The sequence below is a fragment of the Anopheles darlingi genome, chromosome 2, assembly GCF_943734745.1.
Source record: "Anopheles darlingi chromosome 2, idAnoDarlMG_H_01, whole genome shotgun sequence".
NCBI classification, from domain to species: Eukaryota; Metazoa; Arthropoda; class Insecta; order Diptera; family Culicidae; genus Anopheles; species Anopheles darlingi.
Window position 1 is genome coordinate 79,749,761 of NC_064874.1, and position 23,818 is coordinate 79,773,578.

Consider the following 23,818-nt stretch of genomic DNA (forward strand, 5'->3'; position numbering starts at 1 on the left):
AAGCCAACTACGATCGGCTAAGGAGGACGGAATGGCGAAGCTATAAGGCACCACAGGTTACTAGGGTTTTTGGAAACTAAACTTTATTGAGTTGCATCTTGAGTTTCTACGCCAGCAAAACAGTGTTTTTTTTTAAGATGTATGTTTGTGTTTTTTGTGTGTTTACAACAGTATTTCCCCCCTTCTTTTAGTTCGCTATTTTTCACATTTTCCATTTGCATCTACCTTTAGTAAGTTACAATCGATTGTTTAATACTCTTCTGCACACTCACGCACAGTGTAACGCACCTTAACTATATAAGCTTCTTCCGCCTTCTGTCCCTCGCGAACTCGACTCGCTAACATCGTAGCCGAGACCGAGCCCTAACGCTTGTGTGTGTATGTGTGGATGTGTGTATGGGTGTCTTAATCTTAACTAGCAGCACGATCTCTTAGAGATGAATCTCAAAAAAAAACACATAAAAAGAATACAGGTAAGCAAGCTGCAAGGTTGATGCGCGCAAGGCCGGATTGGCAAAAGGAAGATGAAGAAGGCCAAGGGGGCAAGGCCAATAGAGGGGGGGGGGGGTTTACTGCGCATCCCGTTCGTTAGTCCCGTTCATCCCCGACGTCACGTTTTGCATGTTCACGCCGCGCGGATCGCCGGTGCGCATATTCGCAGACATCGGTGTCCGCGCTTCGGTGTAGCGATACAATGCGCGCACAAAGACCACCTTGCCCGTGCCCGTGCCCTGCCTCCCTATCTCCTGCCTCCTGCCACAAACCCTTTCCTTCCACAACACTTCGCACACAACACACGCCCTTATTACTGCCGCCATCGCACATTAAAACTAGAACATCTAACCCATAAAAAACGGTAAGGCCAGGTGTGGCCAGAGCCAGAGCCCCCGGGCCAGAAAGGTCGGTCGGTGTGGTCGGTGTTGGCAGACTGTTGGTCCGTCGCGATCTCGCCGTTTGCCAACACCACCACCACCTGTTGTTGTTGTTCGTTATCCCCCGGGCGCGCTTCATCGATGCCTCTATGCCCTACTACTCTATTTCCACTACTACCTCTACTACTACTACTACTACTACTACTCGCAGAATACTCCTCTGCGCCTAATGCCTCACGTAACATTAAAAGTATATCTCGTTTTATACATTGCACTTGAATTAGATTTTATTTTGTGTAGCACTACCGCCTACGCTGCAACGCTGCTCTTCGCGTCATCTACGTCTTTCTATCTATTCTATTTCTTCTTCGATTACCCTTTAAGCCCACTTCACCAGGTTTCTCCCTACTAAGCCTTCCATATCGGTCGGTACACACCGGACCTGACAAACTTTTCGCCAACTTTCCGCTTCGTTTTGGTCCCGCATTTTAGTGTGCCATTCATCACCATTAAGCCATTGCAGGGTATCACTGCACCACTTGGACCATTTATCCCGCAACCTCCGCTGTGATCGATGATTGTATGAAGAAGGGTGTACCACGCGATCCCCCCTCCTCGTCGCTAATCACTTGTACCACGTTCTTTTAATTTCCCTTAACCAAATGCATTCGTTTGTTGTTGTTCTAAGGCTGTGCGCGTTGCTCTGCTGCTGCTGCTGCTGCTGCTGCTGCTGCTGCTGCTGCTGCTGCTGCTGCTGCTGCTGCTGCTAATCTCTGCGTGTCTCTGCTCTGCTCTACTGCACGACGCACTTGCTGGCTGGATGAGGATTAGGTGACATGAAGGAAGGAAGAAAATGGAAGGGGAACAGGGAGAACAGGCGTACAGCAAATAAATTAAACCGAAGCTGTGTGCGTCCTTCTGTCTGTCTGTGTCTGTATGTTCCCTTTAGCCGCATCACATTATGCTGAGCGAGGTAGGCACCTGGGACCCGGGACCACCCTGTACCGAGTTGAGGTGCTGCGAAGCCGTCGGCACACCGAGGTGCGGATGAAGGTGATGGTGGGCCGGATGGTGCAGACCCATCGAGCCCATGCCCATGCTCATGGCGCTCATCTGGTGGAGATGCGAAAGGTGGAGCGATGGTTCGAGCTTCGGTTTCGTATCGACCAACAAACTGTGCGGATGGTTCTGGCCGCCCGATTGCGAGTGTGCCACCAACGATTGCGGTCCCAGATGATGATGATGGTGATGATGATGGGGGCCACCGACCATACCGAGCCCACCGCCACCCCCGCTACCACCAACACCCCCAGCACCACCGCCGATAATACCACCGCCAATGCTGCCCGGACCACCACCGGTACCGCCGGTACCGGCACTACCACTTTCGGCCTTCTTCTTCTGCTTGCGATCCTTGGCGCGCCGGTTCTGGAACCAGATCTTCACCTGCCGCTCGGAAAGCTGCAGATTCTGGGCCAGCTCCGACTTCCGGCGGATCGTGATGTACCGCGTGTAGTGGAACTCCTTCTCTAGCTCGAGCCGCTGCTGATCCGTGTACACCACCCGGTACTTGTCCTTCGTGCGCGTTTTCCCTGCAGAAAGTAGAGAGAGAGAGGAGGTAAAGAAGATGATAAACAAGACGTCTCGATTAGATACCAATTTCTTGCCGTTAAAATGGGGGAAGGAGAGGGAAATGGGAAGTTCGGTACAAACAGGCCTCCTGCCCAAGTGCCTCTGCTGGAACTGTTGGCACTGATGTTGCCTTTGCTGCTGCTGCTACTCGTAGTGGTGGTGTTGAATGTGTCAATAGGCAATTATTAGTGACAACTCATTTTCATGTTAACAAGCCGTGTTAACTGTCGTGTGTGTGTGTGTGTGTGTTGTTGTTGACGGTTGGAGAACCTCAAATGCTTCACTGCGTTTGCTGCAGGTCTGTGCGACGATGCGTATGTGTGCGTGTGTGTGTGTGTCTGTACGTGGACAGCCCCTTGGCTCGGTTCTCGCCGTGTCCGTGGTACGTGAGTCAATATTTGTCCCTATCCTCCATCGCCCGGAGCTCACGAGTCGACGCAACCATCCAAAGCCCAAGTCTTTTGGACGAATTGTGGGTTTTTGGGTGGGAGGATTGGGGATTGTTCGTTCGCCAGAGCAGCCCGTTCCCGGTTCAGCCAGTCCCTGGCCCATTAGAGGTCCCTGGTCCCGGGCGATAAGCTTATAGCCGTCATGGCGTCATGTTTGTGTAGCTCGCCACAACGCCCGCGGTCGACGTCAGCCCCACGAGCACCAGCAGCTTATCAACTCATCATTCTGATGCGGCCTAAGTACGGAGAAGTACGGAGTACGGAGCACCCGTGGTTGGCCTGGTTGGTGGTGGTGGATAATTCTTCCAAAAAGCCCGTCGCATTTCCCCTCTCGGTCGGTCAAGAGAGACGCGCGAGAGAGAAGCTCTTTACTGCATCTGCTGTACCACGTGGCCTCCCCGGTGTTGGTGTCACAAGTCTCCGTCTGTGGCCAACAAGTTGACACGACATTCGCACGTCGTCCTCCTGTACGCTACCCTCCCCTCCCCGCACTCCGGTGCTCCGTCTTGTCAGGCAGATAAGTCGTCGTCGTCGTCTGCGTCTGCGTCGTCGTGGCGGTTCGTTTCGGGTAAGTTCTGCGATATCTGCTTTATCAGGCCATCGTTGGCTGTTTAATATGGCGGACATAAAGATAACCCCTTCCTGGGGACCGGTGGATCACGGGTGGGTGCGGTGTGATGGTTGCATTACCTTTTAATTGTCATATAGTCGTTGGGGTTGCCTTGTTTCGCACACGCCCTCAGGTGTGTCTTAAGAGGTTAGGAGGGCATCGCGTGGTACCGGAGACACACACACACACGAAGAAAGAGAGTGAACCGGATCGTCTTGTTGGGGTCTAGGTTAGGTTGCACAATCCGGTACCCGGTACCCGGCACCCGGATAGCATCCAAATGAGGTTATGTTTTTTTTTTGGAGGCCACGGAAGTTCTGCGAGAACGGAACGAGAACCAACCGTTCGTCAAACCGACGTGAGTTGGGGACCGACGCTGGCTATCTGTTGAGACCTAGAATCGTATGTGGCGTAGTGATATAGCACCAAGCGCGTCCCCTCTTTGGGCTGAGGAAGGTTCAAAGCCGAACGTACCGCTCCCTAATCCGCGATAACGAACTATAACCCTTTCGGTCGGTGAGCCTCAAAGAGGTGCCGGTGTCTTCAAATGCGCCGACATCAGCGGACAAGGAGACAACGCAGACGTCACAACACGTCACAACACGACGCATGTTTCACAACACAACAGCAGCGGTATGGTGGTCTGTGGTTCCGTTTTCCGTCCGGTGGGTTATGATCGTTATGAGCTCGACCAGTTCGGCCAGGCCATCGGGAATCGCGTGGCCATGGTCCGCGGCCGAGGAATGGTGAAAAACACGGGGGTGAATTCAATATTAGATCGCGTAATCCACTCATTACGGATTTCCCCGTGCAACCGTCATCGCAAATCTACGCAAATGGCGCACCAAACAGAGGGTCCGATGGGAGATGAGGGGCGAGGGGAAAGGCAAAGGTGGCCGAACAGGGCCGAACGGAAATCAAAGCGTGCCGCCATGGCCCGGCCATGCGGTATCCAAACCGGAGGGGCATCACGATGGATGATTGATAATATCAATTGACAGATGGATTATTGCGATCGCGGGCCAGGCCCCGGGGGGGGGGGGGGGGGTGGGTTCGATACTAGAGCGGAACCGATCAAAAACGGCGGTGTCCTGGGGAGCGAAGGGAGCTTTCGTTTGCGTAATCCTCCGGTCGGATCAATTAACCAAATTGATCCAACTCTTGCTTTGATGTTTTTCTTTTTTTTTTTGGGAGGTACGACCGTTGATCCAGAGCATCAAAGCAACCTACGACAACCGGTGTGTGTTCTTGATGTGTGTTGTGTACCAGATGGTCTAGATCACCGTCGCATTAGCTATCGAGCTCGCGTAGAAGATGGTGCGGTACGCTTGAAGCCACCGAAAAAATGGTGCCCAATCCGGGGTGCCGGGTCTCTTATCTTCTTCAAACCTTGTTTGGCGTTGAACGGATACGGTAACGGTGCTGCCACGTAGTCCAAAGGTACGGAGCAGCAGTAGTAGGCCAAGCCGTCAGTTTGACGTTCAGCGCAAGCTCCAGTGTGTGTGTGCGTGTGTGTTTATCGAAGCGATTGTCACACGGTTGGATTAGTCTTGTTCTCGAGTGTCTCGTGCGTCCGACTGCTTGGATGTGTTCGTATTCGTAACGCTCCGGCGGATGGCTTGTGCATCATGCATCCCGAGACCTCGCGCGAAGACCACGATGCATGCCAATCGAGAATCTCGGCGCATCGTAAATAATTACCCCCCATAATCTAATGGCAATAAACGTATTAACGCCTTATTTTATGGCAAATATCAATACAATAATGGATATCAAATTTTACTCCGGGTCATATATAACAAACCTCTTGCAATTCTCCACCCTTTAGATCTTCCGTGACAGAGGAGGAGAGACCGACCGACAGAGAGAGAGACAGAGAGCAACTTTCTTTTCCCCATCAATTGATTGTCTTCAAAAGGCAATCGATTGCGACTCAATCAAGACCCATCCACCCGAAGGGATTCCCAGATGGACTGTGAAACCCTCCGGAGCCGTCTTGATGCCAGATGATTGCTGGCTGGTCTCACTTTTCCCTGGCAGAGAGAGAGAGAGAGAGAGAGAGTAAGACATTCACACAGCACAGAACGGGGGAGGGTTGACAATATGAAATGCCTCATTTACACCTCAAACCCATGAACACCCCGGGCCCCGGGTGACAATTTGGACATCATGCTTTCAAATCAAAGGAAGCCTCCTTGCGGTGCGACGACGGCCACCAACAAGGCCCCGCATCCCTCCTGCTACCCTGCGTTGTGTCCTTGTGTGTCTGTCTACCACAATTTCCCACAGGGATAATGTGCACTATCACTCCGTTTTCGTTACGCACTCCCCGGGGGTGCGTTTATCATAAGGAGAAGCAGAAGGGCCGCCCCCTCTCTTGCGGCCTGTCACCACTGTTGTGAACGATCTGGCAGGGTGTGTGTGTGTGTGTGTGTAAGATACGGTAGCGCATCCGGATGCGTAGCTTTGACATTACGGACAAACCTCTCTCTGGTCCTTTCTCTGAGATGTCCTGCTGGGAGTGTGTGTGTCGGGCCTTCAGACTACCATCGGTGCGGGGTTGTCAACATGGAAGCATGGAAGGGGCCTGGTGGATGGCCATGAGTGGTACGGTTGTGGTTTGTTGTTTCTTTACCTTCACGCACGCACCTACCCGGGTGCGTGTTGCGTAACACGGATAATTGATCATGGCGTACGGTTTTTCACGGTGGGCGCAGCGTCACGCGGTGCCGGTTCCAAGGCCGAGCCGAGTGTCCGAGTGAAGACAGGAAAACCCTCAATTGGTTCAATACCACCATGCCCATCGTTACGGTTTGGTGAGTTGCTGCAAATAATGCCAAAAACCTTCGGAATGAAGTGGAAAGATGCGATCTTCGGGCTTCGGGGAAAGGAACACCAAGACGTTCTTGTCCGGGTGGTCTCTACTGGAACCTACTTTGTTTGAATGGAAAACATTAATTCGATCCAGTTGAAAAAGACATAAAAAAACGGACACATGGAACCAATCGAAGCCTGACAAGTAAATGTTTTGTCAAGCAACGTTTAGGAACTTCGGGGCTCATATCACACGGCAGGCAGAGGAGTATGAGGACCTCAAACGCCCAAGGAGCAAGCAGCACTGGAGTCGTGCTGTTATAAACGATCGCATCGGTTACGACCTAATCGGGCCTAAATTTATCTATACGTTTATGCTTGCCCCACCCTTATGTTCTCTCTCTCTCTCCCTTTCTCGCGAGCGAATCCAGCTCATCACAAGTGCCGGAGCATCCCAGGTTTATGAACAATAAAAACAAACAATAAAATAGTGGTAAAATACAACGACCAATCTGCCAAGCACACGTGTGTGTGAGTGTGTGTGTCCTAGTGGTTGTTATAAATATAAACACCCCGGCCAGAAAAAAAAACACAGCGATGCAGCGATGGAGGAAGAAGAGTTCATCGTTTAGTCAACGCGCCGCTACTACTTAAGAGACCTCCTTGGCTCTGCTCTGTCTAGGCGTATGGCTCTGCGTCGCATCATCGCCGGTCGCAGGGGAAACTATATGGCAACCGAAAAACCCAAACTGCCTTAACCCCTCTCTAGCTCAGGCTCACGCCGACTAGTAGTGGTGGCACAAGTAACTCACGAAACAATCGTAAAGCGGCAACCCGCTAGACGGTAACCGTACCGAACGCCACCGAACGTACGACAAGGTGGCTGACGGGTTTTAGGTCCATCGCCAACAGCATCTCCGTTGCCATGGTAACCCCTCAAGCTTGTGTTCCGTCGCGTTCGAACTATAGCTTAGCTGAAACCGAACCGGAACGACCGAAAGAAACGAAGCCCGCACTTCTGGAATGATGTCCCTTAACTGACGTTTAAGGACCCAACTATTTATGCTGTCCTAATGTTTACGAGCGTGCACAGTCGTAGCGGTGTGCTGTAAACGAATAAACTGCCCGACAATGTACCCTCGAGAGCCCATCCGGCAGACCAAAGAGCGCCCAAAGCCATCAAATCTGGTTCAAATGGAGATGATGTGCGTTATCCTGGCGCACCAGTGTGTGTGTGGGTGTGTGTGTTTGTTTGGTTGATGGTGGTCGACAAATCTATTATCAGTTCCACTTCCTAAATCGTGCCAGCCAGACAAGAATCACATTCTTGTTAGTGTTCTTTTGTGTGTGTGTGGAACGCGCGGACCACGAAAGGCATTTTCCTCCTCCTCCTCCGGGAACGCTGATGACAGTTGGCTAATGATGACCAAGGGTCGCGATGACCGCACGCCAACGGAGTCAAAGTTCCTGCGTACATTCAACGCAAAACATTTCCGTTTTTGTTTTTGTCAAAGAAAATTCACCTAAAAAAAGAGGAAAATTCGTTCCAACGCGCATCTCCGTGCAAATGGGAACAGTTATCGTTGTCGGCTGATGGTTTTCATTTAACTCGATCAACCACACAGCCGCCGGTAGGGGGTTGGTTTGGTTTGGTTAATTTTCTCTATTTCACCCACGGGAAAAACGACGCACGACGTTTGGTCGTAGCTCGGCGCGCTGAGGGCGAAAGGGAAAGGGCCGCGATGACAGATGTCGGATCGCAATTTGTCAAACTCCGCGCGCGTACCGCAACCCAGTGTGTGCCCCGACCAGCCTACTGAAGCTGGTGGAAAAATTGAAGATTGTTTTGCATCCTTTGCATCGTTCGTCGCTGCCGCAATTTTTGTTTGTTGTTTGTGCGAAGGACGGATATCGGAGCGGAACGACGTCTACAACATCGGCCTGTCAGGACCGGACCAGTTCAGTAAATATGAGTTGTTGCTGGTTGGTCTGGAGGTATTTTTCGGTTATCTTACCCACAGACGACGGCATCCTTTTTGATGGTACACCGAGTGTGTGTGTTTGTAGAGTAGGTGTGCTCGGGCAATAGATAGAGAGGAAGGAACGATGTGAGAATGTGCTCACCCGGACCCATTACCATAATAATATAATCACATTATCGCACCGTGAAGGTCGGTCGTCCGCGTCGACAAGCGACAAGCCAAGGAAACGAATCCCATTTGCGGGAAAGTCCCCATGTGTGTGTGTGTGTGGCCCGTAAAGGCCTCGCTTGCTTGAAACCCTGAATTGGCAGCCCCTAAATTGTCCCGAAAGAAAGGACTCAACCCCGGTTCGTTCACCGGAAGCGCTCCAGATACACCGGTGCCGAGCCGAAGGTCCAATTATGTTGTAAACCATCCTTCATCCCGAAGAAAGAAAAACAACAAAATATGGCCAACAATCCGGGTGCCGATGGCAAGGATCCGGACCGGAGAGACAGAGAGATAGAGAGAGAGGAAAATGGTGTTTATTTAAAGGCGGATTTTTGGCGAACCTCGTATGTTTTCAAAAAAGAAGACAAAGCGCAACAATGCGTCAACACCCCGCTTGTTTGCGTCGAGATCCTCGCCCTCCCTGGACCACGGTCCTTCCATCAAGATGGCCGCACCCAACAGGCACTAGCGCTACGTGCGAGCTAATAACGTTGCTAATGCCGTTCGAACAGTTCCGATTATTCCTGCGGCCCTTGCGAACGCGTATCGCGATGATTTGATTGATGACCACTGTCAGACCCGATCAAGGCTCGTTTGGGGCTCGTTGGCCGCACGGTACGCAAGTCGGAAGTCAGAAAATCGATTAATCAAACCCCGGTGTGCCCGATAAGCTCGAAAACGAAGTCAGCTAGTACGTTTCCCCGAAAATGAAAAAAAAAAACTCCGGACTCCACTGGCCACAGAACCGTGGACTCGCGGACATTCCGCGTCCCGATAAGCGGCCAGTGAACGACGACGGTGGCGGTGTTTGACGTAAAATAATGATAAAAATCGCTCGCCCCAGGATCCGGACACCAAAGGCACGGCAGACTTCAGCATTCGAAGCAGATTAATGGCCTATCTAGCCGGACCGACCGAGCCCCGCAGCAGAAAATGGTTCTGACGCAGGTCCGGACGGGCCGGTGGGGGGGCCCGAAAAACAAAATGGCAGACGATGATGGAAGGGAAGGTTTGATCGATTATAGCGCCGCAACACGCCACCTATGATGACGTTGTACGGTTAGTACGATTAGTAGCGGTGCTGCATGTATTGGGCAACACAATTTTTTTTGGCGAGGGGAATACCCACGGAAACCGGCACACGCACACTCACACATACGCTCCAGTTGTTCACATTTGAATTTGAAGCGATAACATTGTGCTGGAAGCAGCAGCAGCAACAGCACTGGCACCGAAGTGACTGAAGCGTTATCAAAAGACAAAAAAATGTGGCAACGAAACCCTGGATAGATATGGGAGTACATCATCGATTGTCGTCCGAACGATTGTCGGTCCTAATCGTGTCCGATGATCACATCCTTTAATGGTGCCACGACGTCGCTCCAGGGGAGGGGGGTTGTCGCGAAGAATCGCGCCCCAGAAACCACAATAACACGAACAAGATCGCATTTTGGAAGGCGAAAAAAAATCAAGGAAACAACAGTAACAAAGAGCTAAAGAGTAGGTGTGTGTGTGTGTGTGTGTGCTCGAGAGAGATAGAAAGGAAAGTAAACCACCGAAACACGAAGAAGAATTAAGTAAGAGAAAAAACCAAACAAGGAATAACGATTTGTGAGAGATATGGTTTTGTGGAGCGTTACCTGAGCGAAGCATATCACCGTAGGTATGAAACGCCTGACATTTTGGGCAAGGAACTAGAAGAATGGAAAGGTAAGGATGGCGGGAGGCAGTAGAGGGAAGTACTAGAGGCGCGCGCGCAGGTGTGGTGTGCGTGGATCGCGATGAGGGGGGGAGCCCGATAAGTCCGCGATACTTTAGCGAGATACTTACACTTTCCTGCAAAAATGCAAACGGGTCGAAAAGAAAAACACATTAGCAACTTTGTCGGTTGGTTTTGGTTTTGGTTGTTGGTTGGTTTGTGGTGATGGTGGCGGTGGTAGTGGTAGTGGTCGTTATGCTAAGTTGTTGTGTTGCTTTTGGTTTCGCATGTTCAAGCACCGTTTTGCATCGCTTTTTTGGGAGTAAGGGAGGTGAGAAGGGGAGGGATGTTAAAGGAGGATCACGCAAAAGAAAACACACACACACACACACACACACACGCAACCGCACGGCGCGCGGGGTTAAAGGGAAACGCAACTCAACTAACGAATCATAAACCGAACCGCGGGGTGCACTGTTTGTGAGAAGAAGGCGTGCTGCAGGACGGATTTTGTAGCTGTACAGCGTGGGGACGGTGGACGGTGGTGTGGAAAATATTTACACAAAAGATGTCTATCGTTTTTTGTACAAAAACCCCCCTTGAAAGCAGTACCATGAAATCAAAAGAGAAAGAGCACAATTCGCCATCACGAAGCTTGTCTGCAAATTGCTTGCGATCACCGCAAAAGACCTTAATAATGCCTCTGCAAACACCCGCACAATCACACATATACACATATGCACACAAAATCGATTAAAGGATGACGACGGAAGCTGGCCGTTAAATCCCGTGGCCTCCGTCCCAAAACCAGAAACAAAGCAACCGCAGCCAATGTTTACGGTACGGAAAGTTACGGGAGAAGGTTGTTAAATGGCCGGCTATGCCGTGTGTGTCTCGCGCGTTTACAAATTAATCGAACCGCAAGATCATCAGTTAAAGGCATTCCCTCCCTCTCTCTCCTTTCGGTGTACCCCGTCTAGCCGTATCTCCGCCGGTTGAAAGCCATCCATTTTATCTCTATTAGCAGGCAGCCATTGTGGAAGCCCCGTTTCGAGCCACGGATGGTAAGCAAAAGGAAGGAAGGAACGGTCGGTCGGTCCGCGGTTCGCGTCCGTCGCCTTCACGCGAGATTTCATTTTAAGATTTCATCCTTCACCCTCTTGCTCCCCTCCCTGTCTCCCTCTCTCTACAGTTACACCGTTCGTCGTCTTCGTCGTCGTCGTCGTCGTCGTCGTTTTTGTCGTCCTATTTGAAGTCAATTTTGAAGACCGTGACGAGGCCAGCGGCCAGCTAGACCAGAGGGTGGGAGTACTAAGACTATGGTGGGATTGGTGGAAAAAGGGGTGGCTTGCGGGGGCCCAACCATAAATATTAAATGCAATAAAATAATACGTAAAGCGAATAAATTAATAGCGCAACGCTTTTCCGTTCCGTCCTCTTTCCGTGGCTGCTCCATCGTTCCCCTCCCCCCCGTCCCACCCCTCGTCTCATCAAATGGGGCTTCTCTTCGTGGGGTTCTGGGGCGAGGCGTTTTTTTTTTGTTCGTTTCAAATGCCCTCCCTGGCCAATAACGGTAGACTAATTGTGTAAAGGCGCGCAACGGTGGTGGTGGTGGTGATTCGAAATGAATATTCAAACGCGCGCGTGTGTGTGTGTGTGGAAGGGGGGCTTGGGGGTTTTGAAACGTTCTATCGGTGCTGCTGCTGCTGCTGCTTCATGCTTTGCGAGCTTATTGCCTTTGGCCAGGCTTGCGCTCTGACTTGCGAGTCTCTCAAAATTCGTAGCAGCAAAAAACCCCGTCTAAGGTAGAGGTGAGTTGAGGCAAGGTCCCGCACGCAAACACAAAATGGCGTCGCCTCGCCGAACCAGTAGTGAGTTGGCTGTGTGAACTCAAACGTCAGTCAACCGGAACCGGAACGGTAAATCGAAGTACAATCGAAGGCGAAGAAGGCAGTTGTTATGCAGCACATTTCAGCTTTCAGCATGCAGGCAGACACACACATACAAGACACACTGTCGCGTCATGTCATCGTGAAACTTAAAACCCGCAGGAAAACCGTCAAGACGAAAAGCAGAAATTGAGAAAAAAAGTTGGAAAAATTTCAAACGAAAAATCGGAACCACAATCGAAAGCTCGGTGGGGGAGGGGGGAGGAAAAATAATCCGAGATCAGGACCAATGGGGCGTAAAGCGGGCGTAAAAAATGGCGTGTAAAAAGGGGGTGAAAAATGTTGCATACCACCGGGTTCCACGGGGGCGAAGTCTTGCAGCGATGGTGCCGAGCAGATGTTGAGAAGATGTCCTGGATGGGAGAAGCAGTTGCCACACACCCCCACGGACACACACGCACGCACACACAATGTTTTTGGGTGCACAATAGTGGCACAAGGTTTTTGTTGTTGTTGTTGTTGTTCGTTTGTTGGTTTGTTTGTTTGTGTTTGATGTTGGCCAAAGTCACATTCGATCACGGACCGTGATTGTGGAGCAATAGAGAGAGAGAGAGAAGGATTAGAGAGAAAAAGAGAATGGACTTTGGGTCAGTAACGTACATCTCCGGTAGTATCAAGCTAGCGAGCGAGCTTATGTTTCTATGTTAAAATCGAGCATAAGGAAGGATGCAATTGCTACGGATTATTTCCGGTGATCACCAGGAATAGAACACGACAGAAACGAACGGTCGATGGGGAAGGGGGTGGGGGGGAGGAAGGCATGCATTGGCAAAACATGGAGCAGAACAGAGCAAACGGGGAGTAACAATGACAACAAAGCACAGTGGCGCGATGGGGGCAGATAAACATAAACGTAGTAAAGGATGGTTAATGGTCCAGTGAGACCAGCAAGACCCGAAGAGCGAGAGCCGCGATGTGGTAAACGAAATTAGACGCTAATCGGCGGCAACAGCAGCAGCAGCCAGCAGCAAACGGGCGGCTACCGAGGGATTGTTTTTGAAGAAAACAGTAAGAAAAAGAAGCAGCAGCAGCAGCAGCAATAGGCCAAAAACCAAATGGACCCCTTTCCCGGGGGTGCTAATGGATAACAGCAACATGGCGGCACTCGGCACCCTCAGAACGCGTTCTTAAGTGCTTCGGATAGGGACCCCGTCCGGTGGACGCGTCACCATCAGCCCTGCCTGCCCTGTCCCCTAGCATGACGTTTGCACGAAACATAGGGAGACGGTTTGGATGGTTGACGATCACCATGGCAACGATGGCACTCCATCCTCCTTCCATAGCATGCGGGCCCCTCTCGAGAAGATCCTCGACAAGGAACTGTCAAGAAACGACGAACCGTCCTTCGCACATCAAAGCACACACACGCACACACACACAGACGAGTGCGCGCGTGTGCATAAATCACGTCATCGATAAAAACGGGAACAATAACGCTGCTCGCGCGCGCTCGTTCTCCCCTTCATTCCCATCTCAGCTGGCATCCCGCAGCAGGATGGTGATGGTTCCGTGCCAAAGTTTGGTAACAAAAGCATAAAACATGCAGCAGACATGCAGCCACGCACACACACACACAGGCACACTCCGTTGCCGTCGGTGCTCGGTGCTGACATAAATCAATCCATTAACTGCGTCTTCTCTGTTGCGTTTGGGTTGCGGTCGAAAGCCGGAGAAGGAAGACCGGAGCCCTGCTCTCGTTTCGAGCGCGTCCTGTTTCGGTTCGCGACGGTTTTACAATGGCCTCCCCCCCCGGTGATGAGGTGATCCCTGTTCACTGTTGTCATGGCGACCATGGGCCATGGTATGGTGAGGTTTATGGAATGTTTTGGGTAATAAAGCGCCCGGAACAGAGCACTCATCGTCCCTTCGGATAAAAGGTCGGGCCTTTTGGATGGGACCGAATTCCATCAAAAGCAGGCAGGGGCAGAGTGATGGCGAGAACAAATCAAAATGGCAGCGTGGCGTCTTAACGGGGGGGATTCCACCAAGATTCCTTTCCTCCTGAGGTGGAGCATTATTAAGAACCATAATTATGACACTCGAGAGGTTGGTTGTGCAAAACGGGCTGGGGAAACATAATTCATAATATCAAACAAGGAGCAAGCAATCAAGCACCGAGTAGAAAGGTGGGGAAAAGGGCGCGGGAGTTCTATGCTAGCCCGCAAAGCGACAAAGCAAAACAAAACAAAAAAAACACCGGAAGAAGGCAAACGGCATCATGCAGCAGCGAGCACGCAAAACGCAGCCAACACGCGGGGGTGTGTGCAGGAAAAAGAGGGTGAGTGGGGGGGGAGAGAGGGGACAGCATTCCAAGGGCAAAATAGGTTAAGCTGGCCGTTACTAACCTGGATTCGGTTGGCTCTGGTAGGACTGCTTCTTCATCCACTCGTACGGACTCTTGACCGGTGTCGGACGGGGCGTAATCTGCGGCGAAGCCGATCCCGTCGGTGCGCCCGGACTGGACATATCGCTACCGGAGACCGTAATCGGGGGCGACGGTATACTGTGCAACCCGTCGGCCAGATGATCATTGTGGCCATTGTTCCCGGCATTGTTGCTACCTCCTCCTCCTCCTCCTCCTCCTCCTGCACCGCCACCGCCACCGCTGCCACTACTGTTGCTACTGTGATGATGATGATGATGGTGATGCAGATGGTTAGCGCCAGGTCCGGCCAGATTCAGACCAATGCCGCCACCACCAACGCCACCACCGAGACCACCTCCAGCACCGGCACCACCAGCACCACCACTGCCGGGGCTGGGACCGTGCGGTAACAGTGTCGTTTGCGGTGGCGTCGGAAAGTTCTCGTGACCGCTCCAATCCGGACTCGACTGCGGATGGAACACGTGCGGATGCGGATAGTACATGGGCTGCGGGGACGATTCGCCATCACCGATGAACTGGGCGTGCGGTGGCTGATGCTGGTAGTTGCTCGGATACCAACCGGAGGTGGCCGAGTACGACAGGTTGCCGCTGTGGTTCTTCGGGTACATCGCGAAGTGATTGTAGTACGACACCATGGTTGCGGTTGTTTAGTTTTCTGTTGCTTCGTTCACTTGCTCAAACTCAACTCTTTCTCTTTTCTTTTTAATCCCCCAAACTGATCCCTTTGCCTCTGCTAGTCTTCGATCGCGAAGCACGGATCGTCTACTCCTTCGGTACTCATTCACAAAAACTCACTACTCACTGCTCACTGCATACATACACAAGACACAACTCACAGGCTCACTTCGATTTGATCTCACTTCTGCTTTTCACTTACTTCGAATAAACGTGCAAAGATCGAAGCACTGGCGCTTCATTGTTTTGGTAAGATTTTAACCAATCATCCTACGTTTCGGTTGTGAATTCCTTGCTGTGTTTTCCACTTGCAATCCAACAATGTTTCCGTGGAACGAGCACCTCCTCTACACACGAAACCGTCACTCAACAACACACAGCGCACTTCACAGAGACACTGCGAGCGTTTTTCTCGGCTTTTCCGGCGGAAATCCAACGGAATACTGAAGACGATTGGTAGGCAAGAGACCGGTGGTGGTCACGGACAGACGGAGCAGAACGGTCAGCACCGTCGTCTTCCAGCTTCGGCTCACGAACGACGACTAACAAAATGGCTTGCACCGTGGGCCCTCGACACCCTCGTCGCGACACACACACACAAAACCCACACTTCAGCGCCCCCGGTCCTTATCGCAAACCCTCGCTTAAAGGATTAGTGCGAAAGAGAGAGAGCCGTCAGGGTGTGTGTTTATGCGAGTGAAAGAGACAGAGCGAACAGCCGGAAAAGTGGGCGTGTCAGCCTCGGAACGAACCAATCAAGACACGCCACCGACGGTGTTTATGGGCTCAACTTCAAGGCTTGTGTCTGCCATCTTGCTTCGGCGACTCGTGCATGATGGCAACACGAAAAAAGGAAACCCAACAAAGAAGAAGCACAACGACGACGGAGACGACGACCACGACCACGACGAGGAGGATCCTTGCTGCAGCAGCACCACCACCACTACCGACAGGGACTGGCATGGAATCCGCAATGCTAATGATGTTTGATTAATACCCTTCGCGTCCGTAATAACCGTATTTATCCGCATCGAGGGGAGCAGGAAATATAGCGGTTCGAGCGAGCTTGAGGTCTGCGGTCTCCGTTGATGATGCTGCTGCCGCTGCTGCTGAAGGGTGACTCCCATTTCGCTAATGAAGCATCCACTGGCACGCCAATGGTTGGTTGGTCGCCACACAGGGCCAGGGGTTTGATGGAGTAGAGCGAGCGGTTTTGCGAAATGCGGCTCTACGCGTTGTGGCTGGAATGCGTTTCATCGCCTTAGTGTGGACGCTGGAAAGCATGAGGAGCTAGGGCAGCACCGAAGGTCCATGCAAGATTGGAAATTGGTCATTATTCAAGCGAATTATTACTGATCGAGCCGGCGATCGTTGCTAAGGAAATGGTGGCTCGCGGCTAGAAGCTGAGTAATATGTTTGCTTTACAAGAGACTCTACGACGTACCTTTGGAGATGTGGCTCAGACACAGATGGAAACACATTTACATTTCATGAATCATGCGGTAAACCACTATGGCTGTCGTCAAAGGTATTAGTTAGACGTCCTAGCTCCTAGTTAGTGTTCGTGAGATGAAATCTCGTAGTATGAGGTAACGTAAATATTTTCAAAATATTTCTATAAACAATAAAAACATTGTCTTTTGCATAGTTTTGAAACAATTATTACTATTGAGTGATTGAAGCAGTTATGTGAAATAATTTAACTAAGCGCATCCATAACAGACAAAATATTTCACTACATTCATCCTGCTTATTCCTGGAACCAGTATATAGGAACAAACAATATTGAAATGTTTGGTTAGATTCTACTTGCTAAAAGTATTAAAATTCAATCACATAGTATCAGTCTTTGCATATCTGATAAACATACGCTTCAGGTTCTAGACACTGCTGACTCTAAACATCATAGCCTTAGTTAAATCTTTAAATAATGTTCTAGCATATATTCAGGTTACACCCCAACATTTAACAAAAATATAAATATCGAAAATGTTGTGAATGTTGATGCAATTCGAGCTTCAAATCAAGCCCTAAAATTTGAATTCAGTAGTGTGCCCCAAGTTGGACAAACAACATTCATTTACAAGACCCGTGATCCATTAGAACGCTTCAATTTAACCAATTTTAGCCCGTTGATTAAAGGTACCTCTTGGGATGGTAACAAAAAAAAAAAAGAAATCCCAAATAGGGCTCTGGTTGGATAATCTACCCCCGCGGATCGTCCAGTGCCGAAAACCCGACGTTTTTAGCCTAGCTGTAAAGCACCATACAACAACGAGATGGTGACAGGGTAAGAAAAATACCATCGCGCCCTTTGAAGTACCCCCTTACATGCCCAGAGGCCCGTTTCCAGCGCGCAGGAAGGCAGAAGGATAGCTGCTCTTCGCGTGGAAAACTGGAAGAAATTCGCCAACGGCGGCGGCGGCTGCGGCAGTGGCGGCGATGGCGGTACACGGTAATAAAACACATATTTTTGGCACAAAAGTAAAAATAAAACTCCCTTTTTTGCGGCCAACTGCCATTTTGCGACCCTTCTGCTACGCACGGGTACGCAGGGTAAAACAATAAAAAGAAATCGTTTTCCAACCTGACCGTTTCCACCGGGGCCAGTTGGTGAGGATCGAAGACGCTGGCACCAGTGTTTGAGACAGTAGATCACGCTGGAGGCTTCATATTTTTACACCTCGCCATCGCGTATACCAAATGTACCGTAATCAAGACAGATATTGATGTACATAGTACAATGATTACCTCTTCATTCAACTAGCGATGGTGTTGTGCTTTGGGAGACCTACAACAGTATGCATGCTTGGACTTAATGCCTGCCAGTTAATCTGTTAAAACGTCAGCTTCACGTTAGGACCCAACAATCTGTCCTAGACATCGGCGACACTTCGTCCCAAAAAAACCGGAATCGATACGGCTCAATGTCGACTCGATAAGACGCATTTCCCCTCCCTCCCTTCCCTCCGAACCCTCCGTTCCATCCAGCGTGGCAATGGAATGCGAGGCGATCGTTGCTCTGAAAATGATAGGACGTCAACATGTCATCGTTGATATAAAATATTGGCCCCCGGTCCCCATTCGCGACCATCCAGGATCCCCCCCCCCCTACCCTTGCTCCCCATACCATTGGATCCCAAAACCATAAAGGCCGCGATTCTTTTGATGGCCCTAATCAAACTGTTTAATTTTTTACAGGTGCCGTTAAACGTTAATTGCCCGGCCCGGGCCTATTGACGGATACTAATCGTGTGCACATTCGCCTCATTCGGGCCTGGCGCATAAGCGAACCAGTACGTGGCCGTCCCGGTCACCCAGTCAGCGGTCCTCCTCCCCACCCCCCACCGGGTGTGGATTCGCCATATGCAACGGCTGGATGAACGGTATTTGTGGGGAAGGGGGACCGTTTTTTTTCATGTTTGTGGTTTTTTTTTGTCGTACTGAACGCTCGTTCTAAGCCACAAACGCCCTGATCTAATGACCGTGGTGCGTAGGAAGCGGCTTGAGGAGGGAATTGAGATTCCGGGAGCTTCTCTTCGATGCTTCACTGCCGATGGTTGGATAATCGATCTTAAGGGGGGCTTCGGTATTTTATTTTAATTCTTTGCATTTACTTTTTACATTTTTTTATGAGTGCTTATGCTTTCAAGAGTATTGTGTGAAACTTTGGGGTTAATCGAAGCAAAACTGACAAAGATATTGATGTTTGAAAATCCACCATTCATTCAAAGCTCAAAGCATCTCGCAACATTGAATCGCAATTCCTAAAACCTGCGTTTTCAAAGTCGGTGCCCAAAGTAGTATAAAAACTACTGAACCGATCGATTTGAAATTTTAATCATATAATCTGTACACTATTTGCCAGGTAGCCCCGTCGAGATTTTATAAAAATTGTAGATACTTTACTTTAAAATATTTTTTTTTTAATAATGTAGTGTTGTGTTTTGAGATAACGTCGAAAAAAGCATTACTTTTTCAACTTCAAAAATCTACCAAAAATCGAAAAGTAGGAAATTTAGCAAAAACTCGACTGGGCTACCTGGATAAACTTATAATCTAACAAAGTAATATTCATTTGTATATTTCTGATGACCCAGCACGTGGTTACGATGGGCACCGCAAAAAGTACATTTTTGCAAACTCGGCTTTCTAGATTGGATGCCATGATCGTAGTTTGGAACAAATCTTCCCCAAAATAGAGCCAAATATTCTTGAAAAGTTATAGTTTAATATGACATCGTTTTGGAAAAATTAAGTTGGATGGTTTCTTCACTAAAAATCGTCAAAAATAGCCTTTTTTGACCCAAAATAACAAAAGCCCCCCCTTAACGCAGACCTCAGTTGGCGTTGGATGTTACGATCTGACATTTGGTGACATACAAGTCATTATTCCATCATAGTAACCATTGGATGCAGGAAATAAAAAAAAAACATGGAACTCTCGATCGTTCTCCATTCTGATCAATACAATTAGTTTAACATGAAATTATCTAAGGACTTCTTGGGAAGTATCCCCGGAACGGCTTCGTTTGATCCTGATCCTGCAACGCGGCTTTACCTCCTCTCCGAGCCAAAACATTCCACCAGCCAGTCCGCCATGCACGCCAGACCCCACGCCGGTATTCACTCCGCGGGCAGAAGCAATAAACGCTAATTTCTAGGGCAGAGGAAAAACAACAACTACTACCTCAACTCTCCCTCCTGAATCATTCCACACGATCGGAATCCGGAGCATCGGGATCCGGACCTCTCTCTGACGCGCACACGCACCCGGGAACCCTTACCGACATCGACAAAAGGACAAAAGGACGAATTGTTGCTGGCAAATGAGTCGCCATAAAACGTAATTGGAAGACAATGGGTCCAGGCTGGCCCTCCGGTAGGCCATCTCCTCCTCCTCCTCCTCCTCCTCCTCCTCCTCCCTTCCTCCCTTTCTATTGTGTGGCCCGATTGCAGTTTGTGCGAAACAAAATGCTCTACGGAGACACTAAAACACCAGCATAATTGAAGCTGGTTATGCGCATAATATATGCACACACCGGTGCCGGTCGCCCGGGATGATGCAGCCTTTTCCCAGAGGCCAGAGGATTTGGTTTTTTCTTCTCTCTCTCTCATAACCTCCGCTACCCGCGACCGCTAGGAGCGGACCGGTACCGTTGGCCGGCTGCCCGAAACCCGTCGGTTTCCTTGTGTTTGCCCCCGATTTCGGCTGCTCCGCGTAACCTCGCTACTGCTCTCGCGTGAGGTGTGTTGTTTACCCGCCATAACACTTCGCTGCCGCCACCTCAAATTGCCAGTACCCCTCGCCCAGGGAGGGGGGAGGTTTGAACCTTAACATCAAAACCCAAAAAAAAAAAGGGAAAAACATTAACAACGAAAGACTGTTTTGGGTTCTGTGAAGCTGGGGGCCCAGTAGCCTACCCGGGCGAGGGCGCGGTGGTACACCCATGGTATTAACGACCGATCGATCACGGCGCGACCATCAAGAGGTGGTACTTTCGGCAATGTTTCGCCCTCCGCCGGTATTTGCAAACTTAGGTAATACTATTTGTTTTTCTAGCTAATTACAGGGAGAGCTAGCGTGTCCCAGATTCGATTCGGTGAAGCACAGCACAAGCGCAAGCTTTTCTTTACTACCCAGCTGTCCATGCCCACCGTCTGTAACGTTCTCGCCGTTTGGCAGGACTATGGAGAGTTGGTTGAGGGTCTCTAGAGCCTTTAGCTGCGCTATCAAGATCTCTGTCAGTTCCGAGTGTGCATTTTAAAGGGTAGAAGAGATTGGGAGCGCTCGTCACCAACTGTCAAAGGGACAGTTCCGACGAAGTGCGCAGGATTCAATCAATTTTTCAATTGGATCTGTTCCGGGTTACGATTAATCGTAACAAGGAGGTCAACAGCAGTATGATAACGGCCGTACCGCGGTACCGTAATGGAAAGTGTAAACAGCCGTTTCGCTGGCCACCATTTCTCTCCCCCTCCCCTCCACCTCACCGCAGCAGCCGCGATGAGCGGGAAAAAGGGAGTGAAAGCGCAGCGCAGGTTTTTATTTTTGTGATTACGGGGTATTTATGGTTGCGTCTGCGCTGTTCTGCAAACGTAGGCCCGCGAACTCCAAACACCTTGACCTGACCCTTGTGGCCGTTCGGGGCAACCTTTTGCCACCGCCAGCCACTACCATCGCCAGGGCTCGGAGTAAATTATCCGGCAAATATACAAACATTGTAAAGCAGTGCCCTCAGCGCGTGAGCTAGCACTAGCGTGGAAGCCCTATAAAACTCTCTGGTTCTGGTTTGAGTCCGTATTCGTCGGCCCCGTGTATGTGTGTTGGCCCCTTCCAGTCTCCGGGTAACCGGAGCCAAAAGGGCACCAAAGAAAGCACAAATCAAAATGTGTCCGGGCGGTATGGTTAGGTATTTGAGCTGGGATTTTCCTATCTTGAAGATATGCCTATGTGGCGAGAGGTGGCGGTATATAGGTGCTTCTAATCTTGATTCTGTAAATTGATTGAGATCGCCATGATCAGGGCCTAGCCTTTTGCTAGGTACGTTGAAGACACATTTGGAGCACATCAGCTACAGCGCAGTTTCCGTTCGATCAACCTTTGTACCGGCCTTGCCACACACACACACACACACACGCACAGTCCTTGTAACATTTGGTCGACTTGGCGACCACCTTCCACCAATGCAAATGCTTTTCGGGGCTTTATCGCGCCACTATCAGCATCACCCTTCGTGATCGCTGTGATCTCTACATACCCAGGGACCCGGGGCAGGTTGCTAGTGCAGCAGTCACAGCCGCAGCCGCAGCCGCAGCCACAGTATCTGAAAAACACTCTCTGCCTCGACAAGCAAACAGTCAAACAAGAGCCGAAAAGCGGAGAGAAAACAAACGCTAACCACACACAATTAACGTGTGTTTGCGTGGCATTAGGCCGGGGTGATAGCGCTATAAATTCTGAACCCATTTCTGAAAGCTCCGGGACCACTTCCCGGGCGCGCTGCGATTCCCTCGGCAAAGCAAGGTTCGGAGACTGGCACGGGGTTAGGTCGTACCTCACACATTTTCTTGACGCGCGCTCTGCATTCTGTCTGTCGGGGGGTGTTTGGGGGTGCGTCGTGGGGAGCGTAATGCGACGAATGTTATAAGAGAACCACGTCACCGTCACCGTCGTCCGAGAAAGGCTCGTTGGCGCTGGCTTCGATAGCAATCCTTTCTTCGTGTGACGGCAGCTGACTGCAGCAGGTGTTGTCTGCTACTATGATGCGGTCGTTTTTTTTTTGGGGGTGGCACTCTAATCCAATAATCAATATTGATTGATATGGTCTACAACGTGTCACTTCTCTGAACTCAAAATCTAGTAGACATAGCGTCGCTTGACGTAAACTCCAGAGGAGACTACTTGGATCTCAACGCAATGAACCTTCTGAACCTGCGCTTCCTTTCTCGGCATGAATTTACATACCGCAATGGATGGCAGCTGGATCTCTGCAGCTCCTTTTTCGGAGGCAATAGAGTCTACGAGGTACAGGAAAAAAAAACGTCGCCATCATTTTCCTTCTGCACCATCAACAACCTCCCTCGCATGTCAGTGGTACGGGAGTCGAATTTGGTGAAAGGCGTGTGTGTGTGTGTGTGTGTGTGTGTGTGTGTGTGTGTGTGTGTGTGTGATTGGCGTGTTTTTCTCTTCTCGAAAAACAAACCCCCCCATTCAACCGGGCACCGGGTGATCGGACACACCCCCTCCCCCGTGCTCGCTCGCACCAAAAACAACGACCACAAGACGACGACGTCCAGGACCGCGCGGTGGTAACACCTTGCGTGATTGCTGCTCACTCGCGCGTGTGCAAAAGTGTGCGCTTCCGCAGCCACTCCGGTCTGTCGGTCTGTGGTCTGGCCCCGTGCAAAAGGATCATAAAATGTAAATGGTCACGAAGTTGAATCCTTCATCCCCACACCACACCACACCGCCAGCCAGTTCGAGCGTAACGTTTCGAGTGCTCACCAATGGCACAATGGTATGGACACAACACCAGCAGCAGTAGCAGCAGCAGTAGCAGCACAATTCGACGATTCGGCGGCCCAAATATGGTTTTTCTCTGTCCAGCAACCTTCCACCTTCCCCCGGGCTGTGAGGTGGAAACTTTCGAGCTCAGCATTAACGGTGGAGCAGCGCCAGCGCCAGAGGTCAGCACGCAACCGCGCGCGGCATGCCGTGGAATGGGAAAACCCTCTCCCACACCACCACTTTTCACATAACCAGCAGCAGTGCCGAGTGGGGTAGAGAGGGGGACGAGAGGTCATTTTCCCTGGCATCGGTGTGGCCTTCCGACTCGTAACCTCCGCCCCACCCCCGGTCATAACTCATCCACAGCAACAGCAACAGTCACGGCACACCAGGGCACCGACCATTCTTCGTGTCTCTGCGCAGTCCTCCCCCCCCTCCACCCCACCCCTACCTTCTTTCCTTTTACGACACCCTCCCCCCGCTATATAAATTATGAGCGTAATTTTTATTTTCTGAAAATTTTAATTTA

General features: G+C 50.5%; 1 protein-coding gene across 1 annotated transcript; it reads right to left on the bottom strand.

Annotated features, from left to right (window-relative positions):
- Positions 1-74: 74 nt before the first annotated feature.
- Positions 75-15,801, bottom strand: LOC125950553 (homeotic protein caudal). The gene is made up of 2 exons (XM_049678650.1): positions 14,563-15,801; positions 75-2,464 (listed from the first exon to the last, which is right to left on the bottom strand). Exons 1-2 carry the CDS (start codon positions 15,236-15,238, stop codon positions 1,827-1,829), a joined length of 1,314 nt encoding a protein of 437 aa, XP_049534607.1. The 5' UTR covers positions 15,239-15,801; the 3' UTR covers positions 75-1,826.
- Positions 15,802-23,818: the final 8,017 nt, after the last annotated feature.